The sequence below is a fragment of the Anthonomus grandis genome, chromosome 4 (genome assembly GCF_022605725.1).
Source record: "Anthonomus grandis grandis chromosome 4, icAntGran1.3, whole genome shotgun sequence".
Lineage (NCBI taxonomy): Eukaryota > Metazoa > Arthropoda > Insecta > Coleoptera > Curculionidae > Anthonomus > Anthonomus grandis.
The window spans coordinates 30,825,500-30,846,808 of record NC_065549.1 but is presented as its reverse complement, the minus strand read 5'-3'; the positions used below and the strand labels follow the sequence as shown (position 1 = coordinate 30,846,808).

Here is a 21,309-nt window from a genome sequence, read left to right as displayed (position 1 = left end):
CCTAAATATAGCCTTTATATTTTGCTAAACTTAAGCTTGCAGGGTTTTTGTTCACCACGTTAGTGCAGGATAAGTTATAGTGGGCACGACTACTCTAGTGTAGATCCAGTGTGCTATTTTGGGCTGTAATCCCCACGTTTGGTTGTCAATAAAAATGATTCCTATCGCTTGGTTACTTTGTCGAGATGTTGGTTTCAACATCTATCTACTGCACCTTGCACCTTACTGTCCTGCTTCTGAGTAAGCAGTTTATCCACCTGCATGTTCTTGCGTCTATTGCAAGTTGACCTGCGGTCCCTGTAATAGATTCGAATGGTCTATTGTCAAAAGCTCTGTCGACGTCCAGGAACGCAGCTAGTAACACCTCTTTGGTTTCCAGAGTCTTCTTTGCCGTAGATACGAGCCTATGCAGCGGCGTCTCTAAAGATTTGCCTGCAGTGTAAGCATGTGGGTTTGCAGAAGAGGGTTTTCAACTAATGCTCCATCCCTAATGTGTTTGTCGAGCAGTTTTTCTAGTTTCTTCAGAAAAGACATAATATATCCATAAGCTAGACTGGGCGTCAATATCTCAGTCAGTTTATTTATTAATACTTCTGGCCCTTCTTGCATCATTGTTGAAATGGATCCGTCTGGGCCAGCAGATTTGTAGAGCTCAAATGAGTTAATGGCCCAATTGATTTTCTCATAGGTCACAACTTTTTTGGCAACTTCCCAGTCCTCTCGACGTGCTTTATATTGGCATTATTCTGTACTGTCCTGACTGCAAGTTATGTTGTCTTTTATAATGCACCCAGGAAAATGTACCCGAAAAAGTTCGGTCAGTGTTTCTGTTCTTGTGATTGTATACTCACCATCGCCATTACGTAGGGAGCTAATCGCGCAACCTTGCTCCTTGGCAAGAACCTTTTGAAGTCTAGCACAGTCTGGAACGCTTCCCAGTTCCTCGCAGTACTACCTCCAAGAGTCCCTTTTTGCCTGCCTTAGCCGGTTATTGAACTTAGTTACAGATGTCCTATAGGTTTCCCATCTTTCACTGTATTTGGTTCTGTTAAATTCTTTTCTAGCAGTCCTCCTCATCTTTTCAAGGTCTTTACTCCACCACACAGTTTTTCTGGATGCAACCCTTTTGATTTCCGGACTGTTATTTTCGTAGCACTTAATGATTCCGTTTATCGTTTCTCCACGAGTTCATTTAGTTTATTTGTGTCAGTTATCTTTACACTAATCCGCGCTAGCTCGCTAGCAAGTTCTACTTTAAAGTTACCTGAATTAGTTCGTTTCGGATTTCGATAAGTTGTTATTTCCCACAATTTGAAAACAAATGTGTCTATGGTCCGAGTAACTCTCTTCCATGGATACAGGCCAGTTTCTTATAAAATTATTTAGGTAATTAGTTAAGTCTATAACCTCACTTCTTCGTCTTGTTACAAAAGTGGGGTTATTACCTTTGTTTAGAATGTCAAAGTTGTTTGCCGTTATAAATTGAAATAGTGAGTCACTCTAGGCTTTGTGTCGGTGATTTCCTAAATGTGATGATGTGCATTTGCATCACATCCTAGGATCAGTTCAGTTTCTGATTGCGTGCCGCTTCTCATTAGTCTTGGGTCATCATAAGGAAGGTATGTCGGTCCGATTACAAAATCTTTCCGGCTTCCCTTCTATAATAATCATAATAATAATCTTTATTTAGCATAAATAGCTACATACAAAATTGAAAATTTGCACAGTTATTAGTTTTTAACTTGCTATCAATTTTGCATTGACATTTGGTTGTTCAATAATACAGACCAGGTCCTCCTTGTCACGGTGCGCCCTCGCGTGCGAACGTGCGAACTATGCAAGTAAAATCGTTAACGTGGAAAACATTTAATACTAGACGGCGTCGTAATCACCATTGACAAATCCATGTATTTGGAGTGGAATCTGTTGATTTGTGTGACCCAGATTCTCTTTAAAGCGATTAAATCTTTCGCCTTTTACTAAAGATGTTGCATCTTCTACCACGCGAGTAAAGCCGCGGCTTTAAGCGAGTTATGTTTTATTTTACAGCCATATAGCATAAACAGCATTTTGTTAGCATTAAAATGCCAATGTATTTCGTTATTATAGAGAGATTATTCCACAGAAAAAAAGAAATTTTTGCAAATATTTCTAGTATACGGCTAATAATTGTTTCTCTTTTTCCTGCCATAATTAGCATAAAAATACTAAATATTTAATAACTTTATAACCACTCAACACTTAACAATAAGTGTTTATTGAAATTTTGTTTATGTGGTCTTTCTTTTAAGCGACTCTTAAGAAAGCACCTAAAGAATTTTTAGATGCAAAATCATGTTAAAATCCCGAAAATTAAAATAAAATAAAATATTCTTATAATTTAAATTTGCTTTCAAAACTGTAATCAAAAATAATTAATATAAATTAAAAATCAATATACTGAGATTAAATATTGAAAACATGAGAGAATGTATGTACGGACGTGGTGGGGTTCTAATTTAAAAAAAGTATCTGCTATAACCATTTGTTTTTTTTTCTAGAATTTGGAAGAAATCCTGAAGAACATCGAACAATCAAACAATATTGAGGTTTCATAGACCCATGAACAACAAATTATTAATTTTTATGTCTAGAACATATGTTTGTAATAAATCAAAATTTGAATCTCGTAACAGTATTATTTTTTGCTTATTGCAACAATAAAAATAATGAGAAAAAAATATATGTCTGCAAGACTCATAAAGTCATCTGCAAGTTAAATTAAGCCTAGATATTTTAGATACGCTACTTCTTATTAATTGAGGCATTTTATTAGCTCATTCGCGTTTCTGGAGTGCTTATTACCACTTGTTCTAGTTAATTTAAGAAATAATTATATTATCGATGTAAAATTATGCTTTTATTTGGGCGATTAGCTTAAAACAATTTTTTTGTGATAATGACGTTATGTTTTAGATTTAATAAAAGGTAAGCAGATTTTTACTTATTATAATACTAAGTTGCATAGTTTTTGTATATCTATTCAGGATGATGTAAAAATAAGTACATATGGAGTATTTCCTAATTGCGGTGAAAAAATTTAAGGACGAGTTTAGGAGGTAATTTTATGAAAAAAGTTTATATAAATAGGCTCAGATAACGTATTATTATACCCAGTAGTATACCCAGGATAAAAAGTGCTTTATAAAAAAAAAATTTTTTTAGTCATACGTTTTAAAGAGCTTTTCTTATTTAACTTTGGTAAAATTTGCTAAAGTAATTTACAGTGATATGAAGTTAACTCAATATTGAGAAAAAAAATACATCACTGCCTTAAATTTTTATATCTATTGAATTGTTTTCGTACCTCGCTTTACTTTCTAGAATAAATAAGTTTAAATCGAATCTAGTACTATGTTGAACGGGTATTAAAATTTATATTGTTGTGATGAATGTTTAATAACTTAATTGGGTTATACGTCATTATGTTTAAATTACTTAAAAAGTATACTCACACATGCATTTATTAATGATTATTTGAGTGTTACAAAACTGGAAAATATTTATTATTCTTATAGGAAGTTTTTAGCTCTTTTGACTAAAAAATATATTTAAATAGGAGAGAAAACTTGAACTGCCCATAAAGTTCTACAAAAAAAAATAAGGTTGCTACAATGTCTTTTAATGTAAATATGTTTCTTTACTATAAATTTTGTTATTTTCTATTTAATGCACTTTATAAATTGCTATTATAAGAAAACTACTTTTAAATTTAAAAAAAAACCTAGTTGCCTCCCCTGGCCTATATCATATCCTGACCACGTTGTCGCATACATCTAATTAATGTAGTTAAGTAATGTTGGTCCAGATTTTCCATTCGGCAGTTAAAAACCATAGCAGGTCTTTAAGATTAGCTGGGGGGCGTTTCCAGATCTCACCCTTTTCTAGATTAAGTCCCAAGCATGCTCTCTCAGATTTAAACCGAACTGCATATTGGTCTGTAACCTTCTGATGATGATCACTATTCTAGTTACGTGGAGACGTGTATCATACATTAGGAGAAAATCGTTACCAATAAATGGGGCACGGTACAACATGATTTTAAAATATCTCTAATATATCTGTCGATAGTTAATGCGCCCCCATCAAGCATTACCAATAGAAACAAGATGCTTGTCTATGTAGAAATTTTAAAAAAATATAATTTAGTTGAATGGTAGTCCAATTTTTCCTAAAAATTCGATTTACGTATGACACCTTTAAAACTTTAAAGATTTGAAGAGATCTACCTAAAATGTATATAATATATGTATTAAAATATACGAAATAAAAATACTAAATTACAGTATAAAGTGACGATAGAAATTGTAATTACAAAAAATTAAAAAATCATAAAGCTAGACGTTTTCCTTTTGAGGCAAAAGACGGACTATTATTAAACTTACGAATAAAAATAAATAACCAGCAACTTAAATTAAAATATTTTATTCGTTTATTAATACTATTGCTTTTATATGAATCTGCGTCAGAAATAAATTAATGATCAATGAGTTAATCTTTCTGATTATAATAAATACAGCGTGATATTTACCTAGTGCTGCATTCGTAATTGATTTAAATTTCATTTAGAAACGTCATTCTTAGTCCTGCAAATTAACTATTTATTAAATGTGCACTATTTATATAGTTTTATATTATTTATTTTCAAATTTAAGACTTGTATATTTTTTTTAAATTCTTTTATAAAAAATTAGGAAAAAGGTTTCGGTATTTCTGAAGTTCTTGAAAAAAGCTTTATATTTTTATACAGCTGCTGAATGTTACTTTTCCACCATAATATAAATAATGTCACTGTTCTGTGATCTTCAATCGGCTTTAGTAGATCGGTGTATTCATGATTTTTCTTGATCGTTACATTTTCCCAATAACGAAGACTTCAAACATTCATTCTTCAGCCATTAATAAAAGGCTTGATTCTAAAAATGGAAGAGAAGGAGGTATCGTGATATATGCTGCAGTGCAGAATGGTAAACCATATTGAAAGAAATCAGATTAAACAGATGTGGATTCAGTTTAAGTCATATAATATTAAACATATCTGCGAGAAATGTAATCCTTAAAAATTTTAAATGTATGAGGTATCTAAATAATAAGAAGGATCTTACTGATTTTAGGTTGGCTAACATAAAAAATTAAAAAAATTGCTACAGTATAGTAAGTATCAAACCTAAATGAACCTAAGAACCGTATTGGCCGCTATATTACAATCTAACATTCGGTATCCGTGTACTTTAAATTCTATTAATTAATTTTTTCCTGAATATGAAGTCTATGAAGTTCTTCTACAGGTTTCAAAGAAAACCTCATGTGGCCTAGATAAGATTCTCTGTTTTATTTTTTGGCATGTGGCAGATATTATTTTTGCTTCATTGCAAAATATAATAAAAAAATCATTTGAGGGCAAATTTCGATATTTTCTAAAATGTACCAAAGTTATTCCAATTAACAAGGGAAAGGAAACAAAAAAGATTCAAATATTTATCATCCTGTCCCAAATAAGTCTTTTCAATAATATTTAAAAAAAAAAAATTTCTCGCTTAACACATTACCTTTTAAAATATAATTCATTTTCAACATGTCGGCATGGTTTTTTGACAGGAAAATCTACAGAAACTGCTGGGTTTGAAAGCATAAACCACGTATATGAAAAACTTGATATGAATCGTTTTGTTGCTGGGGTTTATTGTAACTTGATTAAGGCATTTGATCTTATGAGCAAGGACCTTTTAAGTTTTAAACTTGAATATTTTGGCATTCGCGAGTCAGCCTAGGATTAGTAAAAATTGATTATCTTTTATGTAACAGATAGGCGGCAATTTGTTCAGGTTGTATCTAGTCAATTGGGGACTAGATACAACCTGAACAAATTGCCGCCTGAACAATTGGGGACAATTGTCAATAAAAAATTCAGATCGATCACTCATCAAATTATAAGGTGTCCCGCAAAGTGGAACAGGTACTTTTTTTATTGTTTTGCAATAACTTGCCTGAATACTTAAATAAATCAAGCCAATACAAAATCAACCAATTTGCTGTTGATACCTCCCTTATAGTTTCCAATGTGAGAGAGGAAAACCTTATTATAGACAAAACTGCCCACTCTAATAACATTTTAGAGTGCTGTATTGCCAATGGCTTATTTCCTAACCCCCAAAAGTCATTCAATTCACTAATCCTCGTGTGGCCGATCGTAATTCTAAATCCTACCTTAAAAGAACAAATTAAAACTGCATAATAAATGTTCGATCTACAAGATTCTTGGAAATCTATATAGATTCAGGCTTAAGTTGATGTTATCACATCAATTACTTAAGTGAAGAATTAGCTTCAACGTGTTCTGTATTAACTAAACTAAAAAAGAAAGTCCGTCTCAGTTCGATTCACCTCTATATACATGCATAAATTACATACATACATTACATTACATACATACCCATACTCTAAGATTGGCAGACTACTTTTGCTGCAGAAGCGAATGCTACGCATAATGGATGATGCAGAGTGGAGAGCTTATGCTGCTCCATTATTTCTGAGGTACAATGTCATGTCAATTTACTCACTTTATTATTTTAAGCTACCTCTATTCGCTAAAAAGCACAAACGCTAGTTTAGAGATAATGCATTTTACAACAGAGGGGTTCCGGCTAGATATGCTTTATCCCTTAGTATTCCTCAACATATAAGTACTATGTTCGAAAACTCACCAATGTATAGGGCAATTAAAGCTTATAATGCACTTCCACCCAACATCAAAAATCTTAATAATTTCAATTCATACAAAAAGGAAATTAAGTCAGTCTTACTTAGGAATGTTCTGTATTTATACAGGGTATTTCAGAACTATGGGATCAAACTTCTAGGGGTTGTTCAGTGCAACAGTAGAATCCATTTGAGTATAGGAACCCATGTCCGGAAATGCGTCACTACGCCACTATGGCCCTAAGACGCGTTTAAATTTAGAAAAAATATTAATTACCTAAAAAGGATCTGATGCCTTTATTTTTACCCTTTGTATATGATACCATCACAACAATTGTCCAAAATGTCTTCCTCCAACCTCAATACACCGATTTAAACGCCGCACATGATTTTGGCGGACTACACTAAAAATTTGATCCTCGTTTTGAATGATTTCAAATGCTGCTGTTATTCGTCCAATTAAGTCTAGCTCTGTTTCGTAGACTAAAGACTTTACATGTCCTCACAAGAAAAAATCGAGCGACGTTAAATCGGGTGACCTAGGAGGCCAAGAAACTGCTCCACCTCTGGCAATCCAACGGTGCCCAAACCGCTGAGCCAAATACTCGCGTACTTGTACAGCAAAGTGAGCCGGCGCTCCATCATGCTTAAACCACATTTGCTTTCTAACGTTTAGTAGAATATTTTCAACAAACGCAGATAAATAGGTCCTATTAACCGTTTCGGTAGAAGGTATGGCCCAATTAAATAATCATCAACAATGTCTGCCCATACGTTGACAGACCAACGATTCTGATGTTTTCTTGGAAAAATTGCATAAGGATTTTCTTCGTCCCAAACATGCCTATTCCTACTATTAAAAATACCGTCTCTTGTGAAAGAGGCTTCATCGGTCCACAAAACATATCGTAAAAAATTTGGTTGTGCAATGATGTGATCCAGAAGCCATCGACAAAATTGAACTTTAGGATGATAATCGGCTGCAGTCATACCTTGAACTTTCTGGAAGTGGTAAGGATGGAGTTGTTGCTCGTGTAGTACCCGCCAGACAGAAGCGTTACTCGTATTCATATTCTTAGCGACGTCACGTGTGCTATTTCATGGTTCATGGGCAACTCGCTGAAGCACCTCTTCTTCAAATTCGACCGTTCTTACGGTTCGAGCAACACCAGTATTATGCATCTTGGTCTTAAACATGCCTGTCGCCGACGAACCGCAATGAACTTTTTGTATCCAGGATGCTGTCGTTCCGGATAATGTTCATGATACAACCGCGATGCTGCTCGTGCATTGCAGTTTGTTGCTCCGTATGCCAAATACATATTCGCCAATTCTTGATTGGTAAAGTTTTCCATTAGCAATAAATGTTTAAACATTGTAAGCTATAAAATTTTTAAACATGACATTGAGAATTGACATTGATAAGCGTTGATTTTAAACAACTGTTGTTATGGTATCATGTACAAAAGATAAAAATAAATGCAGCAGATCCTATTTAGGTAATTATTTTTTTTTATAAATTTTAACGCGTCTTAGGGCCTTAGTGGCGTAGTGACGCATTTCCGGACATGGGTTCCTATACTCAAATGGATTCTTCTGTTGCACTGAACAACCCCCAGAAGTTTGATCCTATAGGTCTGAAACACCCTGTATAGTGACTACTTTAAGATTTTTTATTGGAATTTCTGGGTCTCTCTCTACTTACTGTGACTCACTCTATATTCTTCTATTCAACCTGAATATGCGTGTCCTCAGTCTTGCCCAATTTGTTTGTTTAAAGTTTTCCCGTGTTACGTTTTAAGTTTTGTTGAATATATTGTGTCTTTTAATTTATGATGAAGGTGAATTTTATTACTATTTTATTATATTATCTTTAGTGTAAACTAGGTTGAGACTTAGATATCTTAAAGCTTTGAATAAATAAATAAATATATATTACCAACTATATCCAAGATACCGGAAAGGATCTGAGAGACTCAAGGTCGTGAAGAAAAATACAGCTTATTATCCACCATACAGTCAGGATTTCGCAAACATCACAGCTGACCACTGTTATCTTAAAAATTACAGATGACATACTGGCAGCTAAACATAGTGATAAATTTTATATTAACTTGCATTATCCGAAATCATTTGATAAGATTAATTACTAGCTACTATACGCTATTCTGAAATATTTAGAATTTATAAATAATGCTTGTCCTATAATAGAGAATAACTTGACGTCTGCAGTCTGTCAAAACAAATAGAAAAGAGTCTAAACAAATGAGTACATTTAATGATATTTCATAAAGGTATATTTTATGACCTCTTTTTTACTTTTTATACCTCCCAGCTTTGTACCCACCGATTTTGACGAATATCAAAGTTTCTTTTCTGTTAAGAAACAATAAATTTTAGACGTCAAAAATAAGTTTAACGAAAATCTTAGACTCTTTAAAAGTGCTTCTGAAAGACATTGTTTGTAATAAAACCGAAAACCAAGCTAGTTATATTATAGCTGCCATAAACGCTAATCTATTTTGCGGAAAGTCGCCGACAGAAACATCTTTGATATTAAGAGAAACCGCAAAATAGATATTGGAGGAAGCTTTACTACTATTTAGTGGTACTACTGCGAGAAAATAGTGTTTGAATAATTCAAACATTATTATAGGCTTAGAATTGGATAATATATAAATTCCTGCAGTAAAAAGGCATTTACTCTTAAGCCGATGACTATAAGCGAGATTTGCTAAATAGTTAGCCAAAAACTTTTATATGTTTATTTTTTATCATAATTGACTTTATGTGATAAACTGTATGACCATTGTCCATTAAAATATAGCTTTAACCATATTCAGCCTGTTCAAAACTTATGAGGCTAGTAAGCGGTATTAAAAAATTTGATATATGTGTCAGTACAAATATATTATCTTTATACGTGGTACTATTTACAGCCTAGTATTATAAATCAAATTATTTTTAAAAATAGTCTAGAATGTTTCTATTTTAAAAAATAAAATTCAGATATGCTTACTAATTAAATTTAAGATTAATAGTAAAACAGAAATTTCACTAAAGTATATAACATCCTAAAATCTGCTTATATTTAAGATAATTCAAATTTTTTATATATTATTAATTTATCTATTATTATATCTTCTATTATTAAATAGGCTAAATGCATAGAAAACTACCCAAATATCTAGCTTATGTAACGCATACAATAAATTGGGAATTTTAAGTGGTGACATAATTTCGATATTTAGTGCAGTTTATACTTCATTCGTCATGTTATGATGGTTTTACGTAGGATTCTTTTTGAATCACTCAATTTGATTTAAAAATAAATATGCCGACTTATATTTTTGGGTTTGTAAAAAATAAGGGGTTGTTTGATTTTTTAAAGTTATATGCCATATTTTATTATAAAGCATTAGCGTTTATTACAATACTATTTTGCTTACAAGATCCATATCAAAAATATTTAAATTTAATTATTATTTAAGTGTTTTTTATGCTTTGTTCTTACATACACTATGCATTTTTTTCTTATATTAATATACAATTTTTAAAATTTTAATTTTCTTAGATTTATAACCTTTGCTCTCTATAGAGGTATCTGTAAAAGATAGCCTATTTAAATAAACTTACCTTGGTATGAAGTTGCTTAGTTTAGGCGTTAGGCGGCGTCTGAAATAATAATTTTAAAATCGTCTTTCGTACAAAATTCAACCAACTCATTTGCTACAAAACGGTTTCATTAAAATCTTTCAAGGTACAATATTAAATTATTATCTTACTAAGTATAGGAAAAAAAACTAAAATATAACTCAGTTAAATTAAAGAAAATGTTTTTTAAATATTTCAAATTGCAATATATCAACTTTTTTTTTCTAAACATGGCTGTGTCAGTTTTATCTTTGTTTAATACATTTAATCATGTATATATGTAGGATGCTTCTTAATACTTTACTGCTTTTAATTAATACAAACAAATGCTTTTGTCTAAAAAATAATTAATTTATTATAAAAATGAATGCAGATCTTTATCTCTCAAAATAATGTTAACATCCACGTATTCTTCAAATCTAGACCATAAATGATACAAAACAGATCGAAACAGTTTCTCTGGAATAGCCTATATAAGCATTGTTAAACCTCTCACAAAGTGCATGGTAGAATTAACTTCATGTTGAATGTATCTACTGTTCTTTAAAGCGAGTTTTTTCATGTTTTATTCGACACTATTGTGAAATGAACGAAACGGATCTTTGGCGCTTGTACCTTGTACTTCAATGTATTTCTAAACACTCTTTGTCGGCTTAGTTAAGTTGGCATTAGCAACAACCCGTCGTGTGATGTCGAGATTGACGAGCAAACAGTATTCTATTGACAGACGAGTAAAAATTTTTAAGGGAGGATATTTATAATTTTAATACCCTCTACGAATAGTCTCCAAAGGACGCAAATCAGCACTAGTGAAAACAAAATTAATTTCAAAGCAGATTTTCTGTCAACGCGTGAACCAGAACTCATTGTGCCATGTTATCTACCAGACCATTTAGATGGATCTAATTATTTACAATTTCTGCAAAATGATATAGATGGTTGTCCAGCGCGGTGGACCTTGGCCTCCTGGGAATTATGGTGTGAATAAAATTGTGTTTTATTAAACATTATAACTAGAAATTAACTCACAATAAGATGCCAGATAATGGCAGCTCTATTTCTTGAATTGACCAGACATCGGCACAAATGATAACTTAAAATAAAGGTTTTAACGATGAAAGCAACTGTGTTTAATTTTACTTAAGAATCACACAAAGTATTTAATTTTAACTCTACAATTATGTTTCACGTTAGGTATTTAATAGATACTCTATCTCTTTTCTTGCATTTCTTGGATAAAATGACATTTAGGCCATTTAGTTTAAAGAAAATCACTGTGTGATAACAATTTATTATCCTAATCTGTTTGATTTAATATCATCCTGAAAAGATATTGTGCAATTTGGAAGAAATTAGTTAATTTAATTTTAACAATTTTTGCATTTTTTAGAAAAGCGTTTTTAATTTTTACGTTATGGAGCAGTTTTGGACAAATAATAGCACGTATGTATTAAGTAGTGATAATAATATTTAATACAAATTGAGGAGTTTGCGTGCAAAACCGGATATATCGACTTTTCACCGAAAATCGTTTTTTGACGGTTTTTGGTTCTTTGTTATCATTTCTATAAGTTCAAATATTTGTTTGGAAGCAAAACCGAAAAACCCCATTCAAAACGTTAAGTAAACTTCAGCATTTGGAGCAAAACCGGATATATCCGAATTTTGATAACAAAAGCGGATCGATTCAAATAAACAAGTTGTGCGTATTCTATTGCACTTTTCATTATCTATTCTAGTAGTTGTTGTTTGGACGTTATTGAATAAGTATAAAGGACGGAAGTGATGCAAGTAGAAAAAGGAAATTTCGCGAAAGCAAAAGAGAAGTGCGTAAAAAAAGCAGAAGTAAGGTTAGATGCTTAAAAGCATACGAATCAACTAGAATTTTTACGTAAATTAGGTATTTAGATCGCGATCCCAAATTGGAAGGATTTACACGTCCTTGTTGTCATGATGGTAAGAGATACGAATGTAGTAAAGTGAGTATGGAGGGTTCATTGGAACACCGAAAACAATTCTATAATAATGAAGAAAAAGTCCGCCAGGATCTGTTTTATGTAATTATATATCTGTTATGCCACCTAAACGACAAAATAGAAAAAAAAGAAAGAAGCGCAACCGTTTTTTATATGTTAAAGTCTAATTGAAAAATGGTTAGGTTTTGTTAAATATTTTTCTCTATTGTTTTTGGCGTAACTAAACATAGACTAATCACCGTCACAAAAGTTTTGAAGAAAGGAGGTGTTCCAAGGGAGAAAAGGGGAGGTGATAGAGTATCTAAGAAAACTACTTTAAAAAAAAGACAAAGTACGAAAATTTATTGGTGACTTGCGAGGTAAAGAAAGTCACTACAACAGAAAGAAATCAAAACGTATATACCTTTTTGAAAGTTTTTCTGTGGCAAAGGTGCACAAAATGTATAACAAGCAATGTGATGCAAAAGTCCATGTAAGTTACGATATGTTTAGAAACATATTTTTAAATTACTTTAATGTTGAATTCTCATCTCCTGCATCAGATGTATGTTCCAAGTGCACCAGGTTAAAAGAGCAAGTGAAACACGCGAAAGACATTGAAAAAAGACAAAACTTTATTATGGAATATCGCGTTCACAAAAAGAGAGCAAACACTTTGTATGAACTTGCCAAAGAAAATCCGGATAACAGCTTAGCCTTTTGTTTCGACCTTCAGCAAGTGCAACCGTTACTCCGTACGTCAATCGGGGATGCATTTTATTCGCACCAAGTTAGTTTATATATTGGCTTAAAAGCAAATCTCCAGATTCTTTTAAAAGAAGTGATACTAACTTTTCCAGTCCGAGGGCATAGCTTTCTTCCTGCGAACCGATCATTTGGTCGAGTAGAGAAAATCTTAAAAAGACATCCAGTCATTAGAAGAACAAGAAACATACGTTAAAATATATTCGGAAGTGGGTTTGGTAAAAACACTGGACCTTGACTGGCAAATGTATAATGTTAAAAAACTGGAAAAGGTATATGAAAAAAAGGGAATTTCAGAATGCAAAATAATTCACTTAAAAAAATGAGAATGAACATAACAAAACCCCTCTTAAAATTAAGATGTCTCAATTTTATCGGTTTACATCAAATCAGAAGACAACATACAGCTTAGCACGCTACCACTAAGTAATTCCATAGCAGAAAAAAAGAGAAAAAGTTTAAATCATTTGATGAAGGAGCATTTTGGGGAAGATGGGCGAAACAGGGAAGATCTTTTGTGGTACAAAAACCTATTACATAGTAACAATACCGAAGAAGAAATTGAGCTATGCGATTACCTGCACGAAGAAAATGCAATACATATTTAATTTTCCTTTTATTACTTTTGTCAAATACTGCTTGATCCGGTTTGTTTAAAGAGAAATAAATATATATTTTTGCTTACTATGTCTCATTTGTGTGCAAAAACGGATATATAGAAACTTTTATTGCTAAAAATGACGAATTGTTAATTCTTTTTTGTTTCTTTTTATGTTAATAAATTGGACAACCCCGCTTAATTAAAGCTATTTTTTTTAATATTACTATTTTTAAATATAAACACACAGGGTGTTTTTCTATTTAAAATGTGTATACATCCAGTTATGCACGCAAACTCCTCAATTATATAATAAATATTGTCCTAAAAAATAAGTAATTACGTATGTATATCAAAAGGAGTGATTTCGCCCACTTAGTGTAACTTTATTTATTTTGGACAAGAAGTAAATTTTTTCCATATGTTTGTGGCAACTCGGTGCTCCACATTTAAATACGTTTAGGTATGGCTATCGACATGTTTGTAGCATAGTTTGGTTTCGCAGATATGGTGCGTGGTTGTGTAGTTCAGTGTATCTTATTGTAATATTTCTTCTGTAAAGAATTTCTTGATTCAAAAGAAAAATAAAATTAAAAAGTAAGTAATGGCTATAGCCGTATTTACAAAAAGTTCAGGTGGTAAAAACTACCTAGATATCACAAATCTTTCAGGAAAACTTCAAGCCACAAAAATTCTACTAAACAGACCAAAATAAAATACTTTAACTTTAATTTAATTGGAACTAAGAACTCCTTTGGAATGTATGCCTTATTATCTAAACTGCAGGTTTATATAATTGTCAAAGCACCTGACAAACAATGTAAATAGCAGGTGGCAACATGGTTGTGACAGAAGATTTGACAAATGTTTAAAAATAATTATATCTGGCGGCGACTCTACCGCAAAAACAACCTCAGTTGTCAATGGAGAATGCTAAAGGCGAAACATTAATAACAGAGAATGCGATGAATGATTATTAATTTAAATAAAATTCATTTTAATAAAAGGTATATGCAATTTTTTTTTTGGTAACAAGTTATTCAAACATATATTATATATATATTGAAATATATAGCAAAGTCTATATATTTCAATTTAAAATATATAGACTTTGACCAAAGGAGGGAGAAAGTAAACTCTCTAAGTCTAAGTTTCATAAATCAAGCGTCTATTTTAGGTTACGCGTTTCGCCGCATTAGGGCATCATCAGACTTATCTAAATACAAAAGCCACACACTGACTCAGACCAACATAAATAAAAAAATATAAAATAAAATAAGCTTATACTATCGTGTATCGTTATTGACTGAGTAGACTAGAGTTTTTTAGACTAGAAACTTTCTCCCTCCTTTGGTCATATACTTAAGTCTCTTTGAGAGTAATGGATGATTATTTTGAATATAGACTTTGGTTATAGTAATTAAAGAGTGTAAGTCTCAGAGCCTCAAACTTGTTTTAGTATCTGTTGCTTTGTTGCATTAAAGCTAGAAGATCGATCAGAAAACAGACTTTAAAAGCTCTGTTATAATAGAGGACATCCATTATTGATAAAAAAAGTTTAGTAACTATAAACTAGGAGTCTTGATGGACTAGTTTTTACTATTTAAAATTTACACAAGATGAACATTGGAATAGTTGAAACGGCAAAATAGATTATCATCGACGGCAACTAAATATAAGAGTAAACAACTAAATAAAACAAAATAACTAAACTAAATAACTAGGTATAAGAATGGAATACCGTTTTATGCCTCAAACGTGTCTGTTATTTACGACATAATGGTGTTTTTTGACAAAAGAATTTTTGAGATGGAAAACAGCGAAATAAGTAAGACATTAATTAATATCGTTGATTGAAGAGGCGAGAAGATATGCATATTTACGGGCAAAAACGTGACCCAAAAAGCGCTCGGCGGATAGATGGCGCCACGCTCAAACGCGCGCGGAAATCTTTTTGCCGTTTCTCGCTCATTATTGTTTAGCGGAGCTCGCCAACATCGTCTAAGGGAGTTTTTGCATGTTTGGCGTATTATTTTGAATTATTATTGTTTTGAAGTATGTCAAATTCAAGCAAAATTAACGAGTGTGCTAGGAAGGAAAAAACAATTCTCTTAGTTTTTTTTAAATTTCCGATCTTAAAGCCAGTGACACTTAATGAGTGGATACAAAACACCGGGAACGCTGAAATATTTATTATGGACGAAAGCATGTTAAAAAACAGAGTTGTTTATGAGAAACATTTTAAAAAAAAATACATGGTGTATAACGCCGGCAAAAGGAAAACTTTATTAAAAAATGCAGTTCCCGCTTCATGGAAAGGTAAGATAAACATTTATTTAAATAGGTCTTAAGATTATAATTGATTTATTTTTTTTATTGTTGCCATCACACATAGTCTATATTTGTCACCTGTCAAAAAACCTGCTATTAACCACCATTCAAACTATTGTAAATGTGCAGGTTTGCTCTTTCAATTTACTATAAATCTCCAAGCTGTTATAAATTTTTAAGGAATAAATTATTATTCCATTTTCAATCAACGTTAATATTAATAATTCTGATATTTAGTTGTTCAGTGAATGAAAAAGGTTGCAAAAGTGTCGGAAATCACTCTGGTTGATGCTATGCATTATATTGTTTTATCTATTTATTTGTTAATATTTAATTAATAAAATTCAATATGTATATTAAATATATTGCATTTTAGAATTAAACATACTAGAGCAAGATGTAAGTGGTCCATGTGCCGATTTTCGAGTAGGAGATGACGATTTACAAGCTTTCGATTTTATTCGACAATTTCGCTTAGATCTGTTGGAAACTCAATATTCAGGTGTGAGCAAAGTTACAGGATCTAGCTCATTACAAACGGCTTATCGATTGGAACAACATTCAGATTTAACTATACCAACTAGGTAAGTAAACATACAAGGTAAAAATGTATTTATCTTATAAAGATTTTGGTGACAAATTTGGCTCATTTTACATTAGTCTTTTACGTTGTTTTATAGCCCCATTTACCCCTCACTAACCTCCATAGATTTGACTACAAACATCAGAATAGTGGTTACATATGTCTTCCATCACTGCATTGAGCATACAAGATTTGCGTAAACCTATCAACCCAGTTATAGCTGAGTTGCAAATCTTACATGACATGATAATTTATTATGCCTTTTTTACTGTAAGTGGTATTTAATTCCAGTAAGAAGAACATGCTACCAAACGATTTTAATCAAATAAAAATCTCTAAAGAATTAAAAATATTATTCAGTATCTATTTATACACAGGTGTAAGACTATTTTTATTTATATAAACACTTATTTTTATGGCAGTACCCTATATTTTATTATTGGAATAGAATCGATTTTAAAACCACCATTTTTTTTTAAATGGACCACTATATATATTTTATAGATTATAAAATATGTCTTTTTTTTACCATTTGAAAAATATATAATAGTAGTGTCCTTTTTTTATAAACACGCAAATGAATAGTAGGACGTGGCTATTTGTGAATTGAGCGGTTTTTTGATCGACTATAGTCGATAGGCATTTTTAATTGTCACAATACCAGGAACTGGGATGCAGAAAATCAGCATTTAATATTTGAGAGGGTACAACCAGGACTATTGTCTAATTTAAATCGTTTATACAATTTTTGAAAAAGGTCTTAGACTTACAGCACGAAAATAACTTTATCGAGCTAGATTAAGCACGAAGTATGGAGCAGTCAGTATATACTTTATATAAAATTTATCGTTAAATACCTTGGTAAAATTAGAATTTTGTCCAGTAATATGCGGACTTGCAAGGATCACACAATCACGATTTTATGTTCGATATCGCCTAATTGCATAATTATTGAACATTGAAAGACTAGAATTATAATAATATACTTATATATAATTATAGTAAACAACAACTTAGTTTGAGTTCAACGAAGCAAGTTTAAAACCGCTTCTAAAAAATGTAGACTGGCAACACCGCAAGCAAAAACTGATGCCATCTTGTCAAACGGCTTTGTGTTTACATTCGGAATTTGTGAAGTTCTGCGTTTTTTCTTTAGTTTTTAGTTGAAAAAGGAAAAAGGTCTCATTTGAGTGTTTTTGTGAACTGTTACGATAATAAAAATGTGTGCGATTTCTGCCGCAGTATAGGAAAAAAGCGATTCAAGCCGATCTTTTGACAAGTAAATACCTATACTGTCATAACATTATAATACTGTCATCATAAACGTAGAATAATAAAAATTTATTAAGAAATCTATAGTAATTATAAAATATGTATTTTTCATGAAAATGCTTTTATTAGATAGGTACTTTTCTTTAATGAAGTATTTTAAAAAAACGTATATAGAGTTCATAAATTACCATTTATGCTGCTATATTGATTTTGGTTTAAAGTATAATCTATTATTAAAAAATTGTTCACATATATCATATCACATAAACATATGTAAATATTTTTTGCCGACGTCACTGGTAAAGATTTCTTGTGTCGGTGGAATCAACAATGCGATCAAGCGGCGTTGCGATATTGTTGCCTTTTTCTGTAATATGCATTATCTGCATTCATTTAACTTTAAATATTGACTTCTTTATAGAGTATTTTATAATATTTTATTAAAGAAATTGCTTCATATTTTATTAAAGAGGAACAGCAGTATTGTTTTGTGCTTGTCAAAATAAGTGACAAATTTTAATAATATTATCATATTCCTCTCTTCGAAAATAATAATATTATCCACTGCCTCCCATTCTGGCCAGAGAAACTGTTGGCTTTTAGTATTTTTCTAAGAGTCGGCTTCTAATTAAGTTAGTATTTTTTTAGTACGAAAACTTATTTTAATTTATGTTTTTTAACTTGTTTTAATTAATATAACTTGTTTGAGGTATTAGTACTTGTTTTGCACAATTTTTCTAATAACGTCGAAATTAACACCAAGTGCTTAAGTGCTTATTAAAAGTGTGAATTAGCATTTGGTAGCTTCGCTGTAAAGATTTCCTTTTAAAAACTTAAGGTTAAGAATTGGGTTTCTTTTGTAGAAGAGAGTGTTAGCTTTAACAGCAAAGCTAGGCTGCTACCAACTGTCATCTTTCTTTTCTTCTCCTAAGAAATGTAATTCTTTCCTATATTTAAATCTTTGTTACGTGTTGCTTTTATTTAAAGAAAAGACGCTTATTTCATCTTCAAACATCGCCAAAATTACATGGTATCTACGTTCCAGTTAATTAATCAGAAGCAGAATAGATGCGAATTTCTCTTCGTATTCTCCGCCTTCTTATATTAAAGGGCTATACTTTTATGTATAGCCACGTAAAGTATGTTACACCTGACGCAATTTAACTCTCAACCGTATAATTTTCCACGCTTATAATTCACTAAATAAATTTATATTTCTCACTCATTACTTCTATTAGTAACAAATGACATAATGGTCTGTATTTGTCAACTTCAATGCAAATAAACAGTCAGTACACTATTTAACTATTGGCACATGTTATTATATTTTTTAGTCGCAGAATATTTGGTTTAATAAAATAGGAAATATATGAAGGGTCAGGGGAAAAAAGCAGGTAAGTCAATTGTTCACGAAACTGAGAAAAACACAATTTAAAGTTAAAAACGGTACAAAATCAATATGAGAGCTTATCAAAAGACTGTTCATAAAAATAACTACAGTATTATGTTCTAAGAAAGTAAAAAAGCGAGTTTCCATGATGTCGGTTATATCCAGATTGATCCAGACCTGAAAAAAAAACCACATCAATGTAAGGTGATTGTAATAAATTATATTTTAACTTGCATTAAATTAGTCATGGGGTAGATTGAGAAAGAACTTGACAGCAGAGGGGCTACAAAACTTCATTAAACTTTGCAAATCGTTGAATTTGGCTCTGGAAATTGGCAGGAGGCCTAAAAAAATAAGATTTTGTTAAAACTAAGTAATGTTTATTTATCTAGCTAGTTTGAAAAGTAATATTTTTCCACGCGATGCTTGTAAAAAAATATAATATTTAATAGAACATACCATTGTAAGCTGGAGAGGGAAGCTCAAACAACCCCTTTGGCAATGATTGACTATGCCGCGGTGCTCTAATAATGCCTGTCAGCATTTCTCCAAAGTACGTCGTGCGATATTGTAACAAACGGCTATGGCTAAAAGAAGCTTGTATGACTTTGATAGGCTGCGTTTTAAAAGGGCATTTAGCGGCAAACTTTGATAGCAACATTTTCTTCCAATCCAATAGAATTCTTTTAGTAACACTGACCACAGTAAAGTGGAGGGGATGGTTTCGATCGTGATAATTTCACCATTTCTTCGAAATCTTTTGGTATTTCCATTGGTGCTCTTATGTTCCATAGTCCAACATTTTTATCGCACTCCAAGTATGAGTGTCCACGTATAGGAAATGTAATTTTAATGTCAGGCCATGGATGCGATTGTTCGTTAAGTAATGAATGAATCTAAATATCGTGTAGTTTTTGTTCTGCCCTCCTGCAGAATCACAGAAAATTTCCAATTCCTGAACTTCGTCATCCAAATAGTTCATAATAAAATGAAAAAGGAATGAGGCCACTTCGTTCGGTCCATTTTTGGCAATACTTTCATCGTATACGTAAAAAATGGACTCACCAGTTGCAAGAACGTAGACATTGAAGGAGAACATAAAAAGTTGACGTTTATAATATACATCGTTGGTAGCTATCTGCGGCAGGGAGACATTTTTAGCGAAATCTATGCAAATAGCTTCTTTCTTTTTATTTTTTCTTGCCTGGATTTTGGCATTCTTCTTATGGTTGTAAAAACATTCCGCCCTCTTCTTATGAAGAATATTGTTTGTTGTTAGCTGTTGAATTTGTTGTTTATCAGTTTCCGCAGATAAAGCTTTAACTTTTGCTATATATTCATCACAAGTTGCACAAGTGTCCGTGCGGGGATACCCAAAAGATATTAAATTGTGTTGAAAATCATCCGGTAAGTATCGTAAGATACCACTGCTGCAGGGTGTAATTCTTTGAATAGTAGTTTATACATTTTATTTATGTTTAGACTTTCTGGCAAATAAGTTTTACCTGAATCTTTAAGGCTATTATGACTCTGGCGACTTTTAAAACTTTTGATATGGTTCTCAACCAGAGCTGCAGTGACCCTATTTAGCTGTCTGTGTTCCTTAGAATGCTTACCCCTTCTATCCTTAGGTGCACAACCCATTGATTTTAAACTTTTCTGCAGATAGTAAATCTTATTTTTGCTAATGCCATGTAAGGAGCAAAATGCCTTTGCACATATAGTAATATCAACCTTATTTCCCGCCTCGTCGGTGACTCGAACTCTATACGAAAAACTAGCATCACGCAACTTCGCCTCCTCTTCTTCCTTTCGAGGTCGTCTCTCTGCCACGTGTCCTACAGTAACTAGCCCAGCCAGGTACATATTTTGTTCATCGTGGGATTGTAACTGGTTAAAGTAGCGTAATATCTCTTTTCTGTTATGTTCAGAGATTGAATCATAACACTTAAATCGTTTGCAATGGCAAGGGGGACCAGCTTCATGTGTGGCAAGTCTTAATATTTTATTTACATCAGACATC

The 21,309-nt window shown here is 31.9% G+C and overlaps 2 protein-coding genes across 4 annotated transcripts in view; both read left to right on the top strand.

Moving 5' to 3' along the window:
* LOC126735307 (ATPase family AAA domain-containing protein 2-like) overlaps nucleotides 1–2,672 on the top strand; it is a 48,606-nt gene extending 45,934 nt beyond the window's left edge. Inside the window, exon 12 of the mRNA XM_050439256.1 lies at nucleotides 2,541–2,672. Within this exon, the coding sequence (XP_050295213.1) occupies nucleotides 2,541–2,597 (57 nt within the window). The 3' untranslated portion in view covers nucleotides 2,598–2,672. The remainder of the gene's footprint in view (nucleotides 1–2,540) is intronic.
* Nucleotides 2,673–2,828: 156 nt separating this feature from the next.
* Nucleotides 2,829–21,309, top strand: part of LOC126735378 (collagen alpha-2(IX) chain-like) — a 37,345-nt gene continuing 18,864 nt past the window's right edge. For 2 of the 3 annotated variants that reach the window (XM_050439344.1, XM_050439341.1), the window contains exons 1-2: nucleotides 15,865–16,029; nucleotides 16,418–16,625. In XM_050439344.1, the coding sequence (XP_050295301.1) occupies nucleotides 15,906–16,029; nucleotides 16,418–16,625 (332 nt within the window). In that variant the 5' untranslated portion in view covers nucleotides 15,865–15,905. Of the gene's footprint in view, nucleotides 2,968–11,782; nucleotides 11,836–15,864; nucleotides 16,030–16,417; nucleotides 16,626–21,309 lie in introns of those variants that run through there. The other variant, XM_050439343.1, reaches the window with a different exon arrangement.